The sequence below is a fragment of the Corvus kubaryi genome, unplaced genomic scaffold (genome assembly GCF_017639235.1).
Source record: "Corvus kubaryi isolate FWS band 111438036 unplaced genomic scaffold, C.kubaryi_AGA036_p1.0 68, whole genome shotgun sequence".
Classification (NCBI taxonomy): Eukaryota; Metazoa; Chordata; class Aves; order Passeriformes; family Corvidae; genus Corvus; species Corvus kubaryi.
Window position 1 is genome coordinate 10,381,393 of NW_024582056.1, and position 18,969 is coordinate 10,400,361.

General features: G+C 36.6%; 1 protein-coding gene across 5 annotated transcripts in view; it reads left to right on the plus strand.

Moving 5' to 3' along the window:
* SEMA5A (semaphorin 5A) overlaps nucleotides 1-18,969 on the plus strand; it is a 318,257-nt gene that overhangs the window by 166,101 nt on the left and 133,187 nt on the right. For all 5 annotated transcript variants that reach the window (XM_042048660.1, XM_042048663.1, XM_042048661.1 and 2 more), the window contains 3 exons: nucleotides 7,217-7,279; nucleotides 13,065-13,163; nucleotides 14,317-14,530. In XM_042048660.1, the coding sequence (XP_041904594.1) occupies nucleotides 7,217-7,279; nucleotides 13,065-13,163; nucleotides 14,317-14,530 (376 nt within the window). The remainder of the gene's footprint in view (nucleotides 1-7,216; nucleotides 7,280-13,064; nucleotides 13,164-14,316; nucleotides 14,531-18,969) is intronic.

An 18,969-nucleotide genomic window follows, 5' to 3' on the forward strand; every position in this document is an offset into this window, starting at 1 on the left:
TCTCTCTACTTTTTATTCTTCTCCATATTCTTGATATTTTGTTTCTCATATTATTTTAGCATTTGTCAAATTAAAGCCAATTGTTTCAAAGTAAACAATTGAAATTTCCTTATTCCATATTTCCCTTTGTCAGCTGTCAAATGTGCTGTCATGAACTGTGTTGCCAACTCTGGAAATTTTTGTTGGTTTTTTTTCTTACTGTGTTCAGTTTTGCCCCGTCTACTTTCTAGATGTCTTAATATTTATGTGTTATCCTTGAATGGAAAGAAGAAAACTCAAATCTTGATTTTCACAATCACCTTTCTGGGCAATTAATTTAACCAGAAGGATGTAGAATATGTGTCCCCATGCTGTTGAAACATGTATTTTTTCACTAGGTTTTCACTGGACAAGCTGCATGAATTGGTGGTTCTTACATTTCTTCTGTCATTAGCATTCTACTTCCTCTGCGCTTTCATCAATCTAAAATCTTCTTGATTTTTTTTTGCATATTTAATGGAAAAAAATACATATTTTAAAGTTCCTTCAACAGTTTTTGTCTCTTTGCCATCTTGTGAGAAACCGTTTTTAGGTTAACTTTAAAAAAATATTTTTATTACTGTAAATAACAGTTATTTTTAACCTACTAAAATCAATCTTATTTGCAAAAAAAAACCCAGGAAACACTTCAAAACTCAGTGTGGTAACACAGATGTTAAATCTTGAAGGATTCATATGTAATTTATTCAAAACATTAAATTTACTATATGTAGTACAATTTTAGAATGTGCATTAAAGATGTGTTGTGAAATCTCATTCCTACCTGCTGAATGGCTGCCAAGTTTGGTAGTGCAAGAACATTTTGTTGTTTTACCCCTTCAGCACAATCCTGCATTCAATTTTAAATGTCCATAAAAACTGTAAAAGCCTCAAAATGCCAGATTAGAGCAATAAAAACTTTGAAAGTCACAGTGCAACAGTTTTGGGTTTTTTAATAACTCTCTGGGAGAAGGATTGAAAATCCTAGTTCCAAACACACTCAAGTTTTGAGTTGCTAGCTTCTAAGTTTGGAACTTTATTTTCCTCTATACAACTGTGTCTGTTAAGTGTAAAGCAAGTAGATATTTTGTGACATTTAGAAATCCTTGCAGAAGACAAAGAGTGGAATGCACAGGTGGATGGGTAGCTGGCATTTGTGAAAGTTCAGTCCTGGGCAGAGTCCTGTGTCATTCAAGTCAGTGGAGTGGCCCAACACTGAGGGTTTGCAAAAGTCTTAGTAACTCTGAATTCTTCTCTGATAATTCTGATAGAATTCTTCTCTAATCTGGTTAATTTTTTCTTTTATCATGTTAGCTCTGATAGTTTTCAACAACTATTTGCACAGTCAGTAAAATCAGATGATTAAAACTTTGGTTGCTTCATGAATTGGCAGGGTATGTACTTCTCACTTTTTTATATACTTCAGGCTAGTATATTTGGAATAAAATTAAGTTGACATCAGCTCCTTGAAGCCATATAAAAGTTCAGATATTACTTGGTTTAAGTACAGAGTTGTATATCTATCAGGGGATCTCAGTTCTAACTGAATTCCAAAACCTGGAAAATTCAAGCATGATTTTATATTTATTTCCATACATTTCGCAGTGCTTACTTTATAAGAAACTGTAATTTTTTAACTGTGGATGAACAGTAAAAGCTGATTCTGAACAAATGAAAACACACATGATGTTATTCCCAGGAAAATTGGCTGTTACATGTGGCAAAAAAACTTGGAGGCAAAATAATGCAGTGACCGTAGCCAATTAGTAAAGTTGTCCATATGGTGCTGGACTTCTTGTATGAAATGCTGGCCTATCACTTCGTGTGAAAGCCTAACCAGGATGCCTTAAATCCTTAGAAACCAGCTTTTCCTTTTTTTCTTTGTGAGCCAAAAAGGAAAGCTATATTAAAGGAAGCCCCTTTTTAATATTTTACTCTAGTTTTTCACTCAGAGAGTGATAGTCCCCAAAGATATTTGTCAGGAGCCTATTGGCAAGATAGCCAGCTCCAGCAGCAATGGCTGCAAGGATGAGGGGTCATGACTCTGTGGAAAACAAGGAAAATGGTTCCTGTGAAGTAGAGAGAGGTATAAATCTTCCTTAAGTGGCTTTACATATTTGCTCGAAGCAAGGATGTCATTATACCAAAGCGGGCCTTAAAATTTCTGGTAACCATCAAAACCACCACTAACTCTGCGGCTGCTAATTTGCTGCTAATGTCTTGCTGGTGTGCTGCGCCATGGCTACATTCTTTCTTTGGGTTTACGATCCTGACACTTTCTTTATGGCCTCTTTAAATTCAGCTTTTGGAATCCAACATCCAGAGCTAATTAGGCAGGCTGTAAGACACCCTCGCCAAAGAAGCCAAAACATTTTGAAGCCATTCCATTGCTGGACTTGATGTGAACAGCAAGGCAATATTACTCATGTTTGTTGACATATATTATTACGGTTATTGCCATTATACCCCAACTCCCCAGAGTATTGTTTAAATACATGATACAAGAGATGAAAGCAAGCAGATAGTGAAAAAAAGAAAAAAAAAAAAGAAATATCATGTAGTTGTTAGTTTTTGGCATTGTGTAATTAAACTATCTTCTTTAATGTTGTTTTTGCCAGTATCTAATTAGCAGAGCCATCTGCCTAAGAAGTGCTGGACCATCTGTCTGGAATACTGTTCTGTTCATTTCTTGGTTCTTGACTAATTAACTTCTTTCTCTATGAAATGTAATAGTACATTCCGTTTCTACACTTCAAAGTTCATATATAAATATATATATATGAATGCATACCTGTCTACCTGTACATGTTTTGAGTATCTGTGTAGCTATGGGAGCATAGTTCTCCCAGGAGGTCTGATTGTACTCAGTTATGTGTGCAGCTTTCACTGTAGGTGAAAGCCACACTTTTTTTGGTGCCCTGTCAGTAAAACTAATACATCTCTCACTTAAATCATTCTAATTGGCCAGTTCTTTCTTGACTGTGTTCAAACTTCGAATTTCCTGTCTACATTTACTAATTAAAGTTAGAATTATAGGAAGGGTCCTTATTAAAGTTAAGTACTTAGGGCTCTAATTTTTTTTCTGTTGTATTTTTTAATTTTCTGGAAAATTATATAATAATTTAGGTTTGAAGGGACCTCCAGATGTCTTGCCTAGGGACTTCCTTCGTTGCTGCATGTCGGGCATGTAATAGAATCCCTTGAGAGTTACTTCTGTGAACATTATTCACTGTTTCTACACTTTCCATATTTCTCTTTTAGTGTTCTTCAAAGCTATTTGGATAAATCAGTTTAAATTAGAGATTGTCTTCTTTCATTTTTTTTGTTGGAGTTAATTTCTTTGCAGTTATTTAGTTTAACTTTCTAAAGATACAATAGTTTAACTTCTAAGCAAAACTCTTATTGTTCGTCCAGAAAAGTTACTAAAATGTATTTGTTGTTCCAACGAATATTATTAATTTCAATAATGTAATTTTATCTTACGTATAGGTGTTGGATGTACATTTTCTTCATTTTGAAGATAATAGTTTCATTTTATATTCTCGAATTGGAATTTGTTTTCTTTGCTGGCTGGAATTTCTCTCCTCCTACTACCCCTTTAAAATGCCAGGAGAGATTTCATCTGAAGTTTTGAAGTTCTTTACACACATCACTATTTAAAACACTGATACAGTTATTTACAATTGAGATTTTACAAAAAGCTGCCTGCCATCAGTTTGAAACTAGAGTTCAAGCTTTGACTTATGTGTGCACCAAAGCCTTGGTTTTGTTCAATCTGATTTTATGTCAAATCTTTATGGAGCTTTGTGGTTCATGCATTTTTTTAACCAAAGAAAACAATACCTGTTCAAAAGTGATCTGTGACATCCTCATCAGAGTACACTGGGTTAAGTTCAAGTTGTATCTTTCAGCTGCAGTTGAAAGTTGCTCACGTTGACTTTCACAGTGTTAAAAATCACACTACATTACATAATTAAGGTTTATTTATGTATAAGAGAATGTATTTATGAAGAAGATTGGGAAATGAGGAGCTCACTAAGTCAAGGCATTAAATTTACAGAAGTGCTTGAAAGACCATATCGATCACAGGATTTATAAAAGCCATGTCATTGTAAATATTGTCAGCTTGCTATCAGAAACAGATTGATGTGTCACCTTAAACCCTACTCCTTAACCTCTGCAGCTGTGTTCTTTGGAGAGATGTGTAGCAATAGCTGTGTATGACCTGCCCTTACTTTCTCTGACACTGACTTTCAAATCTGTGTTTACTCTTTCCCCAGAGTGAACAAACTTCTGTGTCTATAATTTGGTTCAATGAACTTTGTTGCCAGCTTAAGTAGCATTACAATATTAATTAAAACCAGTACACTGAATGCTGCAAGTTGGGTTTTGCATGTGAAAATTGAAAGTTCTTGTTAAGAAAAGTAGAAAAGAAAATATCCTAACAGGATAAATCTTAGCTGTATAGACCTTCATAGTGAATCAAATATCCAACATGGTTTGCATGTCATATCTGCTCTCCTCCTTTGAACTTCATGGAAATGTCATCAATCAGTATTAAGCAGGAGAATATGTCAATTTAAGGGAAGCAGTGGATAACAGTAACATCTTTAAACATGGTTTTGCACTTGCTTTTTAGAATAATGCAATCCATATGTCTCCATCTGGTCTTTCAGAATGAAAATTTTCAAGTTGTAATCTTCTACTGGCAAAACCCACATTGTTATTACTGTGTTGGGACATTTTGTTTTGTCTTTGTGTGCTGAAGATTCAGGACACATTTTTCTCCCTTTTTTCCCACATTGAAATGCCATTTAGCTTGGTGAGTTTTCTACCTGTCTTCCTCCTGTGTATAAGCAGTAGACTGTGTTGAATATCTAAATTTCCACTTTGTGGGAAACTCCCCTGAATTTCCTGAAGGTTAGAAGGTAAAAAGAAAGCAGCAAGCTCTGTATAGAAATGTTTGCCTGCATTACTGAGCTATGTGGGAGCCTTAGGGACCAAAGCACAACAGATTGAACTACTCAGCTCTCTTCAGATGCCTTTGTACTATATTTCATTTGCAGCCTCCTCTATTATTATCTCCTCTAGCAGTGGAATCAAGGGCTATAGGACTGTAAGTACACTTGATTTCAAAGATGGGACTTAGCTTTCTCACCAGTGTGTCTGCATTTATTTCTTGTCCACATAGTATTACTCCTTTTTAGCAGATGTTGTCATGCACAGGGTTTTCCCAGAGAGTTTGCCATTTGGTTAACTTGCAAGCAAACATATTTATATCTAGTTGTAGCAGTTTCTTCTATTTGGGTTCTTATATGTCCTGTTAACTATGATGTCCAGAACTATTACATAATGTTTTAATATTTCACATCCTTCCCTTTCAAATTACTTTTACTGTGGACTTAAAGCCAATTGAAAGCTGGGTACTTTTTCACTGAAAAATGATTAATTGATAAATATTTTGTATTTAATGCAGTCTTTTTCCTGCTGTTCATGTTTGACCTATTATTCCCAGTTCAGTTTTGGCAAGAACTTTCCTTCAAACCTTCCTTTTAAGCACCCACATTTTGCTCTCTTTCTACTCTGACCTCCCCCTGGTGACTAACTCTTGACTTTCTCCAGGCATTTGAAATTTTTTGTGTTGTTCAGAGATAACATATTCAGCACTTGTATCTAGTGCCACATAACATGGAGCTTCAGTGTGTCCTAATGACTTGATTAGGAATTTAGTTGGTCGTCCCATGATCTCTGTTACGGACGTGAATTGTTTTTTGCATTACCGAGTCAAAAGAGTTAGGTCATTGCTGCTTTTTTATCTAAGTCGGTATGAGGTTTCTTTCATGCTGCTAGATATAATTTGTTATCAATTCTAGGGTCATTCACAAGCAGATTCTTTCAGAAGTTTTCAATATATTCCCCAATACAGCATAGTCATTTAGCATTGCAAAAGCAAATGCTGTAAGTAGGCAGGTTTAGGATGCAGGAAGAGAAGTGATTACATTAGTTTTCATAAGTAGTTTTTTTTTGAAGTGAAGTGAAAAATGCTTATTCTTGGGCTTGTTGAAACACAAATACTCTGAAGGCATTTTCCCCCTTAATTTAAATGGGCTTTCACCCTATTATTAATTGGAGAATCTGCTTGCTATTAATACAGTCTCCATTAAAACACAGGTACAAAACATTTCCTTTATTAAATCTGGATAAATTGTCTCTCATTATTTCCTTGCAAATAAAAATGAAAAGTCTGTGGTTTCAATAATTAGGCAGCAGTGGTTACTTCAGAAATCTCAATTCTTCTTGATAAATTGTGAAGTGCTTTGTGGCATTTTTATCTAAAGAACATATGGATGTGCACTGTTGAGGTGAAAGAATGCAGGCTGATTTAAAATGCACTTTGACTACACAGCATATATAGGCATTCAAATATGTACATGTATTGGCACATTAACACCAAGCATGCAGCCTGCTCCACTGAGCAGTAAAGTTTGTAAGTCATAGCTGCTGAATGTTAAATATGGAAATAACTGGAATTAACTCATGCAGTGAAACTGTAGTAATGCAGACCAGGCATTACAGTCCTGGCATAAATCTGTTGAAGCAGTGAGACAGCTCAAAAAATGAGGATAAATTGCTTCTGCTTTGCAGTACACTGTTTCACTGTTGTCTTGTACGTCTCTGCCCATTACTTCTTTCTCTGAATGGATGCTTATGATTAGTACTGCAGTCATTCCTTTAGAGACCAAAATCTCCATTTGATGCCTGAGATTAATACTTCAAAAAGTGCAATAGGGCACACTTTCCCACAGCACAAGGTTTATGAGATGCTGTGGTGGTGCAGCCCAACTCTTCTGGAGAAAGAGGTTCAGCCTTTCTGTGTGTTTCTCTAGCTGCTTACCTTAATAAAACTCACCAAAAAAATGGCTAAATAGTATCAAATGTAACTGTGGTTATTTCTGCTGTAGTGATTGATGCACTGAGTCATGATGTCCAGCTTCCTTTTGGATTAAAATAATGAAAAACCTTCAACAGCAAAACTACATTTTGAAGGAGAAAACTCTTAAGAGGCATTTATGGATAGGATCATCCACAGCTAATCATCAGTATCTCTGAAACATATAACACAAACATGGACCTAAATAGGTCAGGGGCTTATATTTCTGTGTTCCCTTCATTTCTAACAAATTCCTTTTGGTTGCAGGCAGTGGAGTGGCAATGTGATGAAGCTACTAAAAGAGCCTGTTACAGTAAAGGCAAATCAAAGGTAAGCATGAGACAGCTGTTCCGCTTTAATAAAAATTTTATGTTAATAGCAGGTGTAATTCAGTGTATAAATCTCTACCTTATGCATTTTTACTGTCTCTCTTTCTGACGAGAGATGCAGGAAAGGGGTCTGGCACTGATGTGTAAGCAAAGAAATAAAGAAGAGCATAGGGAGCACGGGGTGAGAGATACAGTCACGTGATTCTTGTCTGAAATGACCATGAACTTTAGCTTCTACCAATTTATTGTTTTGACACCAAGGTTAAACATGGCATGTCAAATGTAGTGAACTGTGTTCTCACTTCATTTTCTGTGCTGTAAATTCTGAATAACTGTGTAATTACTTTGTAAAATTCTCAATTTATATCTCTGTGTTTAAGATGCAATTTTATTAACTTTTTTATTTCCTATCTACTGGTGCTATGAAGAAAATAATATTAAATTCACTAACTTCTTAGAAATTGAACTTGATACATTTTTTGTATTTAAAACCAATTCTTTATCTGGCCAGCTGCAATTTCTATTTTTCAGTACAGGTAAATGTAATGCTAAGATGGAACCTGCGGCTGTCCCAATGTGAAGCTAGTTATCAAATTAATTATAAAAGCAATTAGAATTGCATGCAATCTATGTTTTTAATTATTGTACTGTTCAATGGTTAAAGTTAATTCAGTTAAAACATAAAGGGAGAACACATCAAGAGTGATAAGTGCAAAAGAACACACTTGCTTTTATTCTGTAGAATGTGTTGCATACATTACTGTTGTGCAAAACTCAAAAAACTCCAAGCTTCAAAAACATGTTCTGAAAGCTCTGTCATCTAATGGAGGAGGAATCTCTTCTGCATAGTTATCTAATCACTGACTTTTTAACTTCTCCCATTAAACAGTTAATTTCCAGCTCCTTTTTTACTGAGTGCTGGAAAATAAAATTGCAGTGTATGACTGTACATTCTAGATTGAAGAGGAAGAATGGCCCCCGTTCAGATGCAGGGCCGTGTTATACTGTGAGGTATAGAAAAGAAAGAACTCTTGGAACCTCATATTTTAAGCAAATGTTTCATTTTCTAAGTTGTTTTTTCTCCCTAGAAAATTTATGCTTCAATATGTAATATATCCCTCAAGCCTTTATCCTTAGCTTTCAGATGACAATACTTGGAAGTAAGGGAATATTCTCAAGGGTCAATAGAATATATCACAATGCATTGATCAAGGGGCATATACAGTAGAAACTATCCTGGTAGGAATGCTATGCGCAACTAAACATATATGGCTTTGTTTTACAGTGATTTTCCAAGTGTAAAGCTGTGAGAATAACATTCAACTTGTCTGAAAGTCATAGTGCAGTGACTGTGATCTAACATGATGGATGGAAGTAATTGTAAATTTGAGGCTATAGTAGTGTACTTTTGAATAATATGTTGACAATACTGTTACCACACATTTGATTCAACAGTGTAAAGCATCTGCTGCTATTAAATCATTTTGTTAGGAGAAATACACAACACTGATGACACATATTTAAGAATGGACTTTAGTGTAGTTTTTTATTCATGCAGAGTTTCATTTGTGCCCATCACACCCTTTTGAAGAAAATGGTGATTGGAAGTTGAGCTGTCACTGTAAAATAGTATATATGCTATTCAAATAATGACCTCTGGGATTGTTTCTTAGTATTGTTATTATTTGGCTAAAGATTTCATTTGTACCCACAGCCATGTTCCTCATTCACAATCTAGAAGAGGAGTATAGTCCTTATGCTTCCTTACATTCAAAAGTAATCCTGGGAGTAAATACTTGTCTTCTTATTTTTACCATTTGGGTTTTTTTTTTTTTTTGGTGTGCAAACTTTGTGGCCTGAAAGCTTCATGTGGGAGTTGTTGGAGAATGCAGAGATACTGTCTGAGGAAACCTACCCAGCTGGAACGAAAATTGTCTCTTTGAACTTTTCGTGCCTCTTTTGTTTTCACTGATGTGGTCAAGGTTAAAATCAAAGGATAAATTTATGACCAGGGAAAGGATAGCCAAACAATGTTTGTCTTTTATGGCCTTATTTCCAAGACTAAAGCAAGGTCACTATACTCTCTGTAGAAGGAGATGCATGCAGAGCCTTCCCTTGGAAAAACTGGGAATCATCAGATCAGGAGGAGTTCACTCCAGTGCTACAGTGAATTGTCCCTCTTCAGGGGAAATCTCTTGGCAAACACAATTCCAGTAACTATTATCAGAAAAACTTGCCTGCTTGCCTGTTGTATAAATCGATCCAGCCCAAATTGCAGAGTTGATGGGGGTTGCATTTCTGTAACATTTCGCATGTGAATTCAGATTTCAGGGCAGGCTCATGTAAAGAGACAGGAAACACTGGAGTCAAAACATGTTAAGGCCAGCCCAGACTGTGGCAAAGGAGATGAGGATTGCCGGGATGGCTGTGGGTAGGTTATTCATTCAGATCCTGGTTTCTCTTGAAGCTCTGCTGGCTACAGAGCAGCACGAGGGCAATGAGTTCAGGTGGCAAAACCTGAACTCATTGCCTGAAAGTCACCTTACTGATAGAGTGAATGCCCTGAAGCCAGAAGGTGGCTTCGAACCCTGAAGCAACTTGAGTAGTTTTGAGATAATGGTCAGTGAAACACTTTTGTTCTTTTTTTGTTCTTGAGAAAGAAGCTGCATGGAATTTTTGCCTGTAGCTGTTATCAGTTGTTCTGAGGTTTATGCTTTAGAAGCCAACAAGGGAAAAGAGCTGAAGGGAAAAATATATAGGGACATCTGTCACATTTGACAGTGTAATGCACACTTGACTTTTGAAGGCCGATGCTTGTTACTCAGACTTTAGACATTTATCCACCAATTTAAGATGTTGCCTAAAATATCTAGTGGCTCCAAAAGTGAGCCACACAAAATTACGTCCTTGTGGCCAGCATGCATTAGCATGTAGAAGTCTAAAACACCAGACATGATTAAGAGAATAAATTTGCTTATTCATACTGACACTTGTGGTAGGGAATGTTAGAAAGAAAAAGCATAAATGCACTTGTTGAGAATGCAATAAGCCAAAGAGAGGTTAAAAATAATCATGCTAATTGAAATTAAGTCCCATTTTTTGCTTATTTACGATTGTAATGGCTGGGTGTGTTAGTATCTGAACCTTCAATAAAAGTATTTAGAAATTAAACACGGGTGTATTTAAAATGTTAACCTATACAAGAAATATTGCTGCAGGAGGAAAACTGTACTGCAGCCAGATTGACCTTGGACTGTCAAGGTGGTCTTAAGCCTCAGTAACAACCTAGCCTGCTTGGCTGCTGAATTGTTTCTAATAGTCATATTTTGTTTCTGGTATGCTGATACAAAAGTAGAAAGTACTTCCTAAATGTATGCTTTATTTCAGATATGTTTTTATAGGCAAATAGGAAAGTATATGATATAGAGGTCAAGATGAACTGGAGAATAAGACTACATAAAAGATGGCTACCAAACTTTACACCACCCCCTGACCTAAAAAATGTTTTGGTTTTAAAGTCCTTTGCCACTCCTGCAACACACATCTCATTTTTGCATGTGTCAGAAGTGAACCAGGACAGCCAAGCTTGACTTCAGGGCTAGAAAAATGTCTCTGAACAATTCAAGTGACTAAATAGTGAAGTCCTTTTTCAGTATGTTTTTGGGTGGTGACCGTTTTATTCATGACTAATTTTTTAAAATTTTCTTTTGCATTAGTGTGGATATTTTTTCAAATTAAGAAAACAGCCAATTAAGAAAAGCTACTCTTTCAATTTCCCTTTTTTTGCACTGTGTGCCCAACAAAAATTTCATATGAGATATCTTGTTTGCCCTGTTGCCCTATGGATTGTTGTCAAGTTGGCACAGGACTTGGGAACATTAAAGAATCTTGTGATTCCCAAGAATGTCAGAGTTTAAGAAATTAGCATTATTTTTGAACAAAATGAGTGGGTGATCAGCGTGCAAGTAATTTGGAAATTACGCTATTTCAGGGAGCTCTGGAATATGAAGAGGAGAGGTTGGATGGGTTGTAATGTCAGAACCCACTTATTTTTCCTACACTTACATTCCATGCCTTGCTGCAAAGGGCAGAATGGAAACAGACCAAAGAATAAATTACTGCCTTACGTTCTGTGAACCTCCTTGAGCACCCTTCTCACAAAAAAACCCAAAAAACAAACCTCAAAAAATTTGCCTTCTAGTTTTTGGGCATTTTTTGGTGATGGAGTTAAAGCAGTCTGATACAAGGAAGCTGCCAAAACTACCAATGCTGTCAAGAAGTGAAAGAATTACTTTTTAAATGGCTTGTTGCACTGCCCAACTCAGTTGTATGGTTACGTATTAGTTTCTTTGTGGTTTAAAGAATATTAAGATTATAGTTTTGTAAAGTTCAATATAAAAACTTCATATTTTTTACCCAATAGGAATCAAATCTTACTTCCAAGATGTTTGTCTTTTACCTTTAAAGGCTCAAAGAGAAGCATTTAAAAGCTCAATTTTCATGAGAAACTAATGCAAATGTTGGTTTGAGAGGTATTTTCTCCAAGAGGTAGTTTTTTTCCTGAGATTTTACAGGATTTTGTTGAGTTTATTTTAAACTTTACTTTTATGAGGAAAAGTATAGAAGATGAATTCTAAGAGTTTTCTCAGAGACCTTTAAAGTATTTTCCCTGTCTTCTTTTGCAGTCTATTTTGTGCCTGTTCAATTTATTCAGGATTATACTTGTTGTCTTCCAGGATGAGAGTCTATTTTCAAGATAAACAAGCAATCAATTTAATATAACTGTAGGCCAGATAATGGGACTTCTGTGCTATTACTATTGTATGGATTTACTTACATGATTTCACTTAATATCTGCTAGAATTGCATAGCTGTATTTTCACAAGGTTTTTTTCAGGCTTTTTATGAGACTATCTTGTGGTGAATGCATTCAAATGTATGTTTCCAGGAAACTTTATTTTCTCCAAATGTATTGTTGATCATTTTATCGGATATGGACTGATTTTTTTCAATAGAAGTGTTTGAATTTTTCGTCATACAGTTCTGGGAGATTTTCAGTTTTGCAGGACAAAGCTTTCTGTCTGAGTAAGCAGTAGAAATTGCTGTTGCTTTCTAGCTCCTGAAGTGAGAGATATGAACATCATAAAGCTTTCACCTATACTAATGGGGTAAAAAACATGTTAAATTATTCCTCAGGGTGAGCATCTTTGTATTGTTGTAATGAAATTTTTTGAGAAACTTTGAATTAACAGGTAAGTAGATGCTTCTAATAAAACAGGTAGGGTAAATTATTAAATTAGTGGTAATAAACCCACATCTGAACATCTCAAGAATTTTATTTTTACTAGTTTCAGTATATTTTTGTTACTGACAACCTGTTTTTTCCCCTGTTTTCCTCACAACTTCCTTCCTTGGCCTAATCTGTCTTTGAAGTCAACATCTGATCTCTTGAGACAGTAGTATATTATTTAAGTCAGTGTCTATCAGATCATCTATCTGAACTATCAGTTCGAAATTTAGCCAAGCCTTTGAAATATATCCTGACAGGAAATCTTCAGTACTAGAGAGGTTTATTTTATCCTGTTAAGAACTTTTCAGAAAGGTTGATGGATATATGTGTGTGAATAAGAAATCTGTGCATATTGTGGTTGCTAACTCCAGTATGCTTGAGCCTTGTTTACCTAAAATTTTTCTCTGTGGATAAATACCATGGATGGCAAAGTGTTACTAGTCTCCTCTGTACTCTGCAGTATCACTGAATGTATTCTCTCTTTTCTGTGTGGCAGGAGGAATGCCAGAACTATATTCGAGTGCTTCTTGTTGGAGGCAACCATCTCTTCACCTGTGGAACCAACGCATTCACTCCTATCTGCACCAATCGCACGGTACGAGTGAAATGTTTCGCCCCACGAGCTGAAGTCCCTGTTCTGAGCCAGTAGACTAAAAGGCAGGGCACGTTATGGCTGACAACTGGCTATTATACTGATGGGTGAGCTGATGTGTAAAAGGCTGATTTAGGTGGTGGCAGGCCAAATAGGAGAGCTAACTGATCTCTTTTTGCAGTCTTTTCCTCAGCTATGGGAGATGCACAACTATGAGCAGCTCAGTTCCTCCTACATGCCAATTTTTATGAATCTTGGGTGTTTATAAAACTTCTGCCACTGTCTGGTCTGATTGGCATCAATTGGTCTAGTTATAAAATGTGGTTGTGTAGCTACATACGGTGTATGTGTAGTTCTGGAGAAATGACAGTACCTGTATTAGTGATTTCTGACTGGTGAGAATGAGAAATCTTGACTGAGAAGATCTGTCATTGTGTTTTCAGAAAAAGCCTAATTGTAGTATCAGTTGTACTCCTAATAAGTATCAAAATGTCACTGTCTGGACTAGGCTGCCTATTTGTTTCAGGAGGGGAGAAAACTACAAAGAATAGATGTATTACTAAAAAACTCACTGACAGATTTATTTTATTTAAACCCATTGTACCTTTATTTTCAAATAGCATATTAATATCATGCTGCGGTTTATGGCTGTAAGTCTTTGGGCTACTAATCAGAGATAGTTCTGCTGAGCTGGAAAGCTCCTTTTGTTACTCTCATTTTTCAGGTGAGATTTTTTCCTAAAACACACCAGCAAAACAAATAATAGATTTTGTTGTTGTTGTTGTTGTTGTTGTCTGCTACGGTGAATGCCTTATTGATTCTGGCAATCAGGTTTGGATTTATTTTTTGTAATCACAATCTTTGCAGAGATAGCTAATGTCTGAGCCCCTTCTAATAGAAAACATTTAGGCGTGGTGGATAATGATTGACATGCATACTTTCCATATCAAAGTGGCAAAAGTGAGATCTGACAACATTACAATGAGACTTTCTATATGAGACCATTTCATATTGATGTAGAGGTCAGCTCATCTCTGTTGTACAGTACTTGAGCAGGTAACAGGTGTTTGTCATAGGATTTTGCTCAGATTGATGCAGCTTGGCTGAAATGATAATTTTCAGGTAATTTTAATCCCTTTTTCTAATTCTTTTACAGTTAAGCAACTTGACAGAGATACATGACCAAATCAGTGGCATGGCTCGTTGTCCCTACAGTCCCCAGCACAACTCCACTGCTCTTCTCACTTCCAGTGGAGAATTATATGCTGCTACGGCCATGGATTTTCCAGGAAGGGATCCTGCTATTTATCGGAGTCTGGGGGCCCTTCCTCCTCTCCGAACTGCCCAGTACAACTCCAAGTGGCTGAATGGTGAGTCCTGATGGACTGTGAGACTCATCTTCTTTTAACTCACGTTCATCATATTCATGGTATTGAAATTCCATTCTGAGAATTTGAATGTTTTGGAGTATTGTTTATTTAAATTTTAAATTATTTTGTGCTTTTGTTATATATTATTTTACTAGTATAAGTATTTAGGAGTATATTTAATAGAGCTGAAGTCTGTAGATGTACCCTTAAAATGTGTAAGTCGTGTTTGGAGACACAGCGATGAGCTGCTGTTAGGGTGCTCTTACATGGCAAAACTGAGTCAGCTTTGAGCAGCAGCTTGCATTGAGCATTCTCTTCTGAGTACCTCAAAAACTTAAGGCAGAAAATAAACAGTTTAGAAAGGACTGAATTCTCCAGGCTTTCCCTGCAGGTCCCAGCCTTGACAAGCAGAAAAAGTTCAGCTTTCGAGCTGCTTAGGCGGCAGACTGACATTTTGAGCCGCTTAGGTGGCATACTGACACCAAAGGATGGGGAATAGTTTACAAAACATATCATAACATTGTGTTTAACAGTCAATTTTGTGTCATGGATGTTAATCACCTGATGAGGATTTCCAGCTGGGAGAATCTGTAAACAGATAGGTATTCCTGAGATACGACAGATGGAGTTGCCTTTTTATTTATTACAAAAAAAGGAAGCAGATTCTTCTAAACTGAAAATTATTATCAAACACAAAGTGTGAAATGATGTGTATTATAGTTTGCCCATGCCTGTTCCAGAAGAAAAAGAAATTTTTCATAATGCATGCTACGTGACACAACAGTCACTATTCCTACAGCACATTTTACGTTATGATGGGATTATTGTCATGTGTGAAATTAAATACAAATATAAATCCTTCTAGCTTCAGATCATTTGGTCAGCTGCAAGTAAAAGACTTTATTTTTAATATTTCAGTTCTCCTATAATGTGAATGCTGAACTGTGCTTATACAATTAGTATTTTTTACTTGAACAATGAACCCATGACAGGTAGCTTGCAGGAATTTGTGACCTTCTCTTAAGGTTAGATGATTTTAGAATATTAATTAACAACAACAGCAAAATCCTAAATTTTGTGGAACATAAAAGAATTATAGCAGTGCAAAAGAAGTGAGGGGAAAAATGAACTCATATATTCCTGTTCAGGCACCCTTTGTCCACTCAGCTTGGTATTGGAACTAATTACTGTTCTACACCTGTGTTCTTTTGTCAAAGGGGAAGAAGTCTTCACGCAGAATTTGCAGCTTAACTGGATATTTTTATGCCAAAGGCACACTAAAATTCCCTCTAGACTTCTCTAATTAATCATATTCACTGTATTCACATTTTGTCTATTAAAAGCCTCAGATGTACTTATACATTCTCTGTTAGAGTTCATTCTTCTGCCTCAAAACTGTTTATAATTAAGTTACCAGGAAACTGTAGCTTTTATCTTTGGGGAGGAAGAACAAGATGAGTTTTTTAATTGAAGCCAGTTAAAGTACATCCAATATAAGACTAAAAGCAGCCCAGTTAACTATATTAAAGGAAGGGGGAATATTTTATGGGGTAGCTAGGAGAGGGGGATTAATCTGCTTTTATGTCAATTTGCATGGTTATATGATTCAGTGCCAAGAAACTACATTAGTTTTTCAGTGCTTGGATTGAAGATTTTGCTGCTTTCACTGAGAAAGTAACACAGATCGATAATCCTGCAAGAAAACTAAGTCATCAGCTGGAATGGAAGCCCCCTAGTCAATATCTGTTCAGCAGCAGTAGCTCACAGTTACTGTAATTTGGCCTCATGTGAGGTGTTCATGTGCATGCACGTCTGTCAGTGTTTCCAATTCAAAGGTTTCCTCGGAAGCACCCTGTTTTTTCTCACGTAGATTTTCTGCTCTGCGAATCATGTTGGACCAAATCAAATCATCTCTGGGGCTGATGGCAGCACTCAGAAACACAGCTGATTATCTCTCTCAGTGCTTTATTGCTGTGCAATAAAGACGTTGTTGATTTTAATGGCTAGCACAGCAAATTCAGAGATCTTCAATCCCATCAGTCAGGCAAAAAGGACATGCCTATACGCCTAGGCAGTCTGCTCTTGGTGTTCACTGTACCTTTTGGTGCAGGATCTTGACTTGAAAAGCTCTGAATCTTCATCACAGAAGAAAACTTGTTCCTCGTCTTACTTGTCAGAAGGTCTGTAATCACACAAACAATGATATACAGTGTGGGAGGGGAAAATGGACCTGATGTGTCAGGTAGCTGGGGTGAGATCCCATATTACCATGATGTGGTTTCAGCTTCTGGAAGCACAGATTTCACAAATAAAATAACATTTATGTTGTTGACCTGAGTTCCCCATTTGTTCTGGTTCAGCCAGAGTCATGTATTTATTATTGGGTCCTGCCTTCTACTGGGGGCTTGATAGGCCTGGTAGCAATCCACATCAGCTGAGTATGTAAGTTAGCAGCTGTTTACTGAGCATCATTGTGATCAGTTGCTTAACATTAGCAGATTATGGAGAAATCAGTGAACTTTCATTTCTGAATTATCCTTTTCTTGATGCAATCAACACTCAATTATCTGGGGGGACAAAGAGTTGGATAGTTCAGTTAAAAGTATTAATTATTTAGCATATGTGTAAAAGTAAGCTACAGAAATATGCTGAGAGAGTATAACTGAAGGGGAAAAAGAAAATTAATGTGAAGCACAAAGATTTTGAACAAGCACAGATCCAAAAAGGTAGATGGATAGCACAGCAACACCAACATAGAAATCTTATTTTTGACTGGAGCTAGTTATTGTGGAGCCATCCTTGAGGCTCTCTGAATATACTGTTTGTTCACCTACTAGACAACATGCTTCAGGATTTGATTCCCCTGAATTTTGTCTGGTTTAAAAATTTTTATTGGCTAAAAGGACAGTTTACCAAAAATTACAGATATATGCACACTTCCTTAAAGTTTTTCCTGTTTTGGAAAATTTTAGAATGTAGTCAGTCACGTCTTCTTCCCTGATGGAAGAAAGAAGCTTCTGGTGGTAGTTATTGAACTTGTCTCTTTTAACATTTACAGTAGTAATCTCTTCAGCTCTTGAATATCTCTGAATATGATTGCCAGTTAATTTTTTTTTTTTTTTGATTCAGAACTTCCCTCCACTTCTAGAAAAAGAAATTGATGTTCTGTTTATTGATCTATTTCTGTCTTCCTGGTGCTCCTATAGACAACATCAAATGCAGCTGGCCCAAAGGAAATGAGCAGGTTTTTGACCACAGTTGTAACCATGCAGAAATTCTGCTCGTCTCCGTGAAGAGATGCCACTGAAGCATCAGGCTCCTCTAGTGGTATGACCTGAGCACTCACCTTAGTTCAAGAGGTTGGGTTGCTCACAAAGAATTTATCAACTGACAGTTCGGGAGAGACAGACCCCGCGTTGTCCTCTTGCCAACCCCAGCAGTACTTTGTAACTATGTCACTGTACTCAAAGGGAACATGATCACCCACAGAAGTTAACAAGGGCTGCAGACCAGCTCTCTCCCCATCAAACAGCCCAGCTGGCTGCAAAGGTGAAATAGAGAACCCAGCTCTCCCTCCCATGATGTCATATTTTGGCCTTCTCTTTTCCCATGTAGATGAAAACGTAATGCCTGAAGTTACTCACATGAATATGTATATATGCACAAACAAATGAAGAAGGTGGAAAGACTGCTTACCAGTAATTTACTCTGTAAGGTGTCCTGTTCTGCTACGTACTCTCCTTTCTTTTTCTCTCTGAATCCATGTTCAAGCACTCCTGTGCTTAAGAGAAACAATTTGAGGTGATAGAGCACACACTGGGGATTATGTCTAAAGCAGACATCTCTTCCACTGATTTCTTCCGGGCCAAAGCAGTCAGCAAGACCTTGAGCTTCAGCCAGCTGCTCAGGTCAGTAAAGAGCATCATGTTGCTGGAACATTATAAAATTTCCCTTGTAGTGTTTCATAGAAAGAATAGTCTGCCTTAGCAGTTGGCTTTGGACATTATTAAATGATAAAAAATAATTCTTTCATTAAGCTGGCATGCTGTCTGTTTCAGTGTCCTTAAGCTCTCACTGTAACAATGTTTAAATCATATCTGGAGTTGATATAGTATGCTTCTAATTAGACTTTGCCGTAGAGTTGATCTGCAAAGTGTAGCATGGGCAGAATTCATCATAGCTTGCTCTAGAGAACAGAAGAAAAGGTGATAGTTATATTTGCAGTTCACAGTTTCAGTGTGTCCAGATTGGCAAGGAAAACCTTCACTTTTTAGACTGAGAAACCTCTCCTGTAGTCCAACATTTACAGCTAGTAAAGGTATTACTCCTTTCAATACACCTCTTTAAATCACTAAATGTTTGATCTGATGCCTCAGTGTGAAAGTTTGCCTTAGTCTATAATGTCTGTTCGATTTCCTCAGCCAATAAAGGGCAAAAAA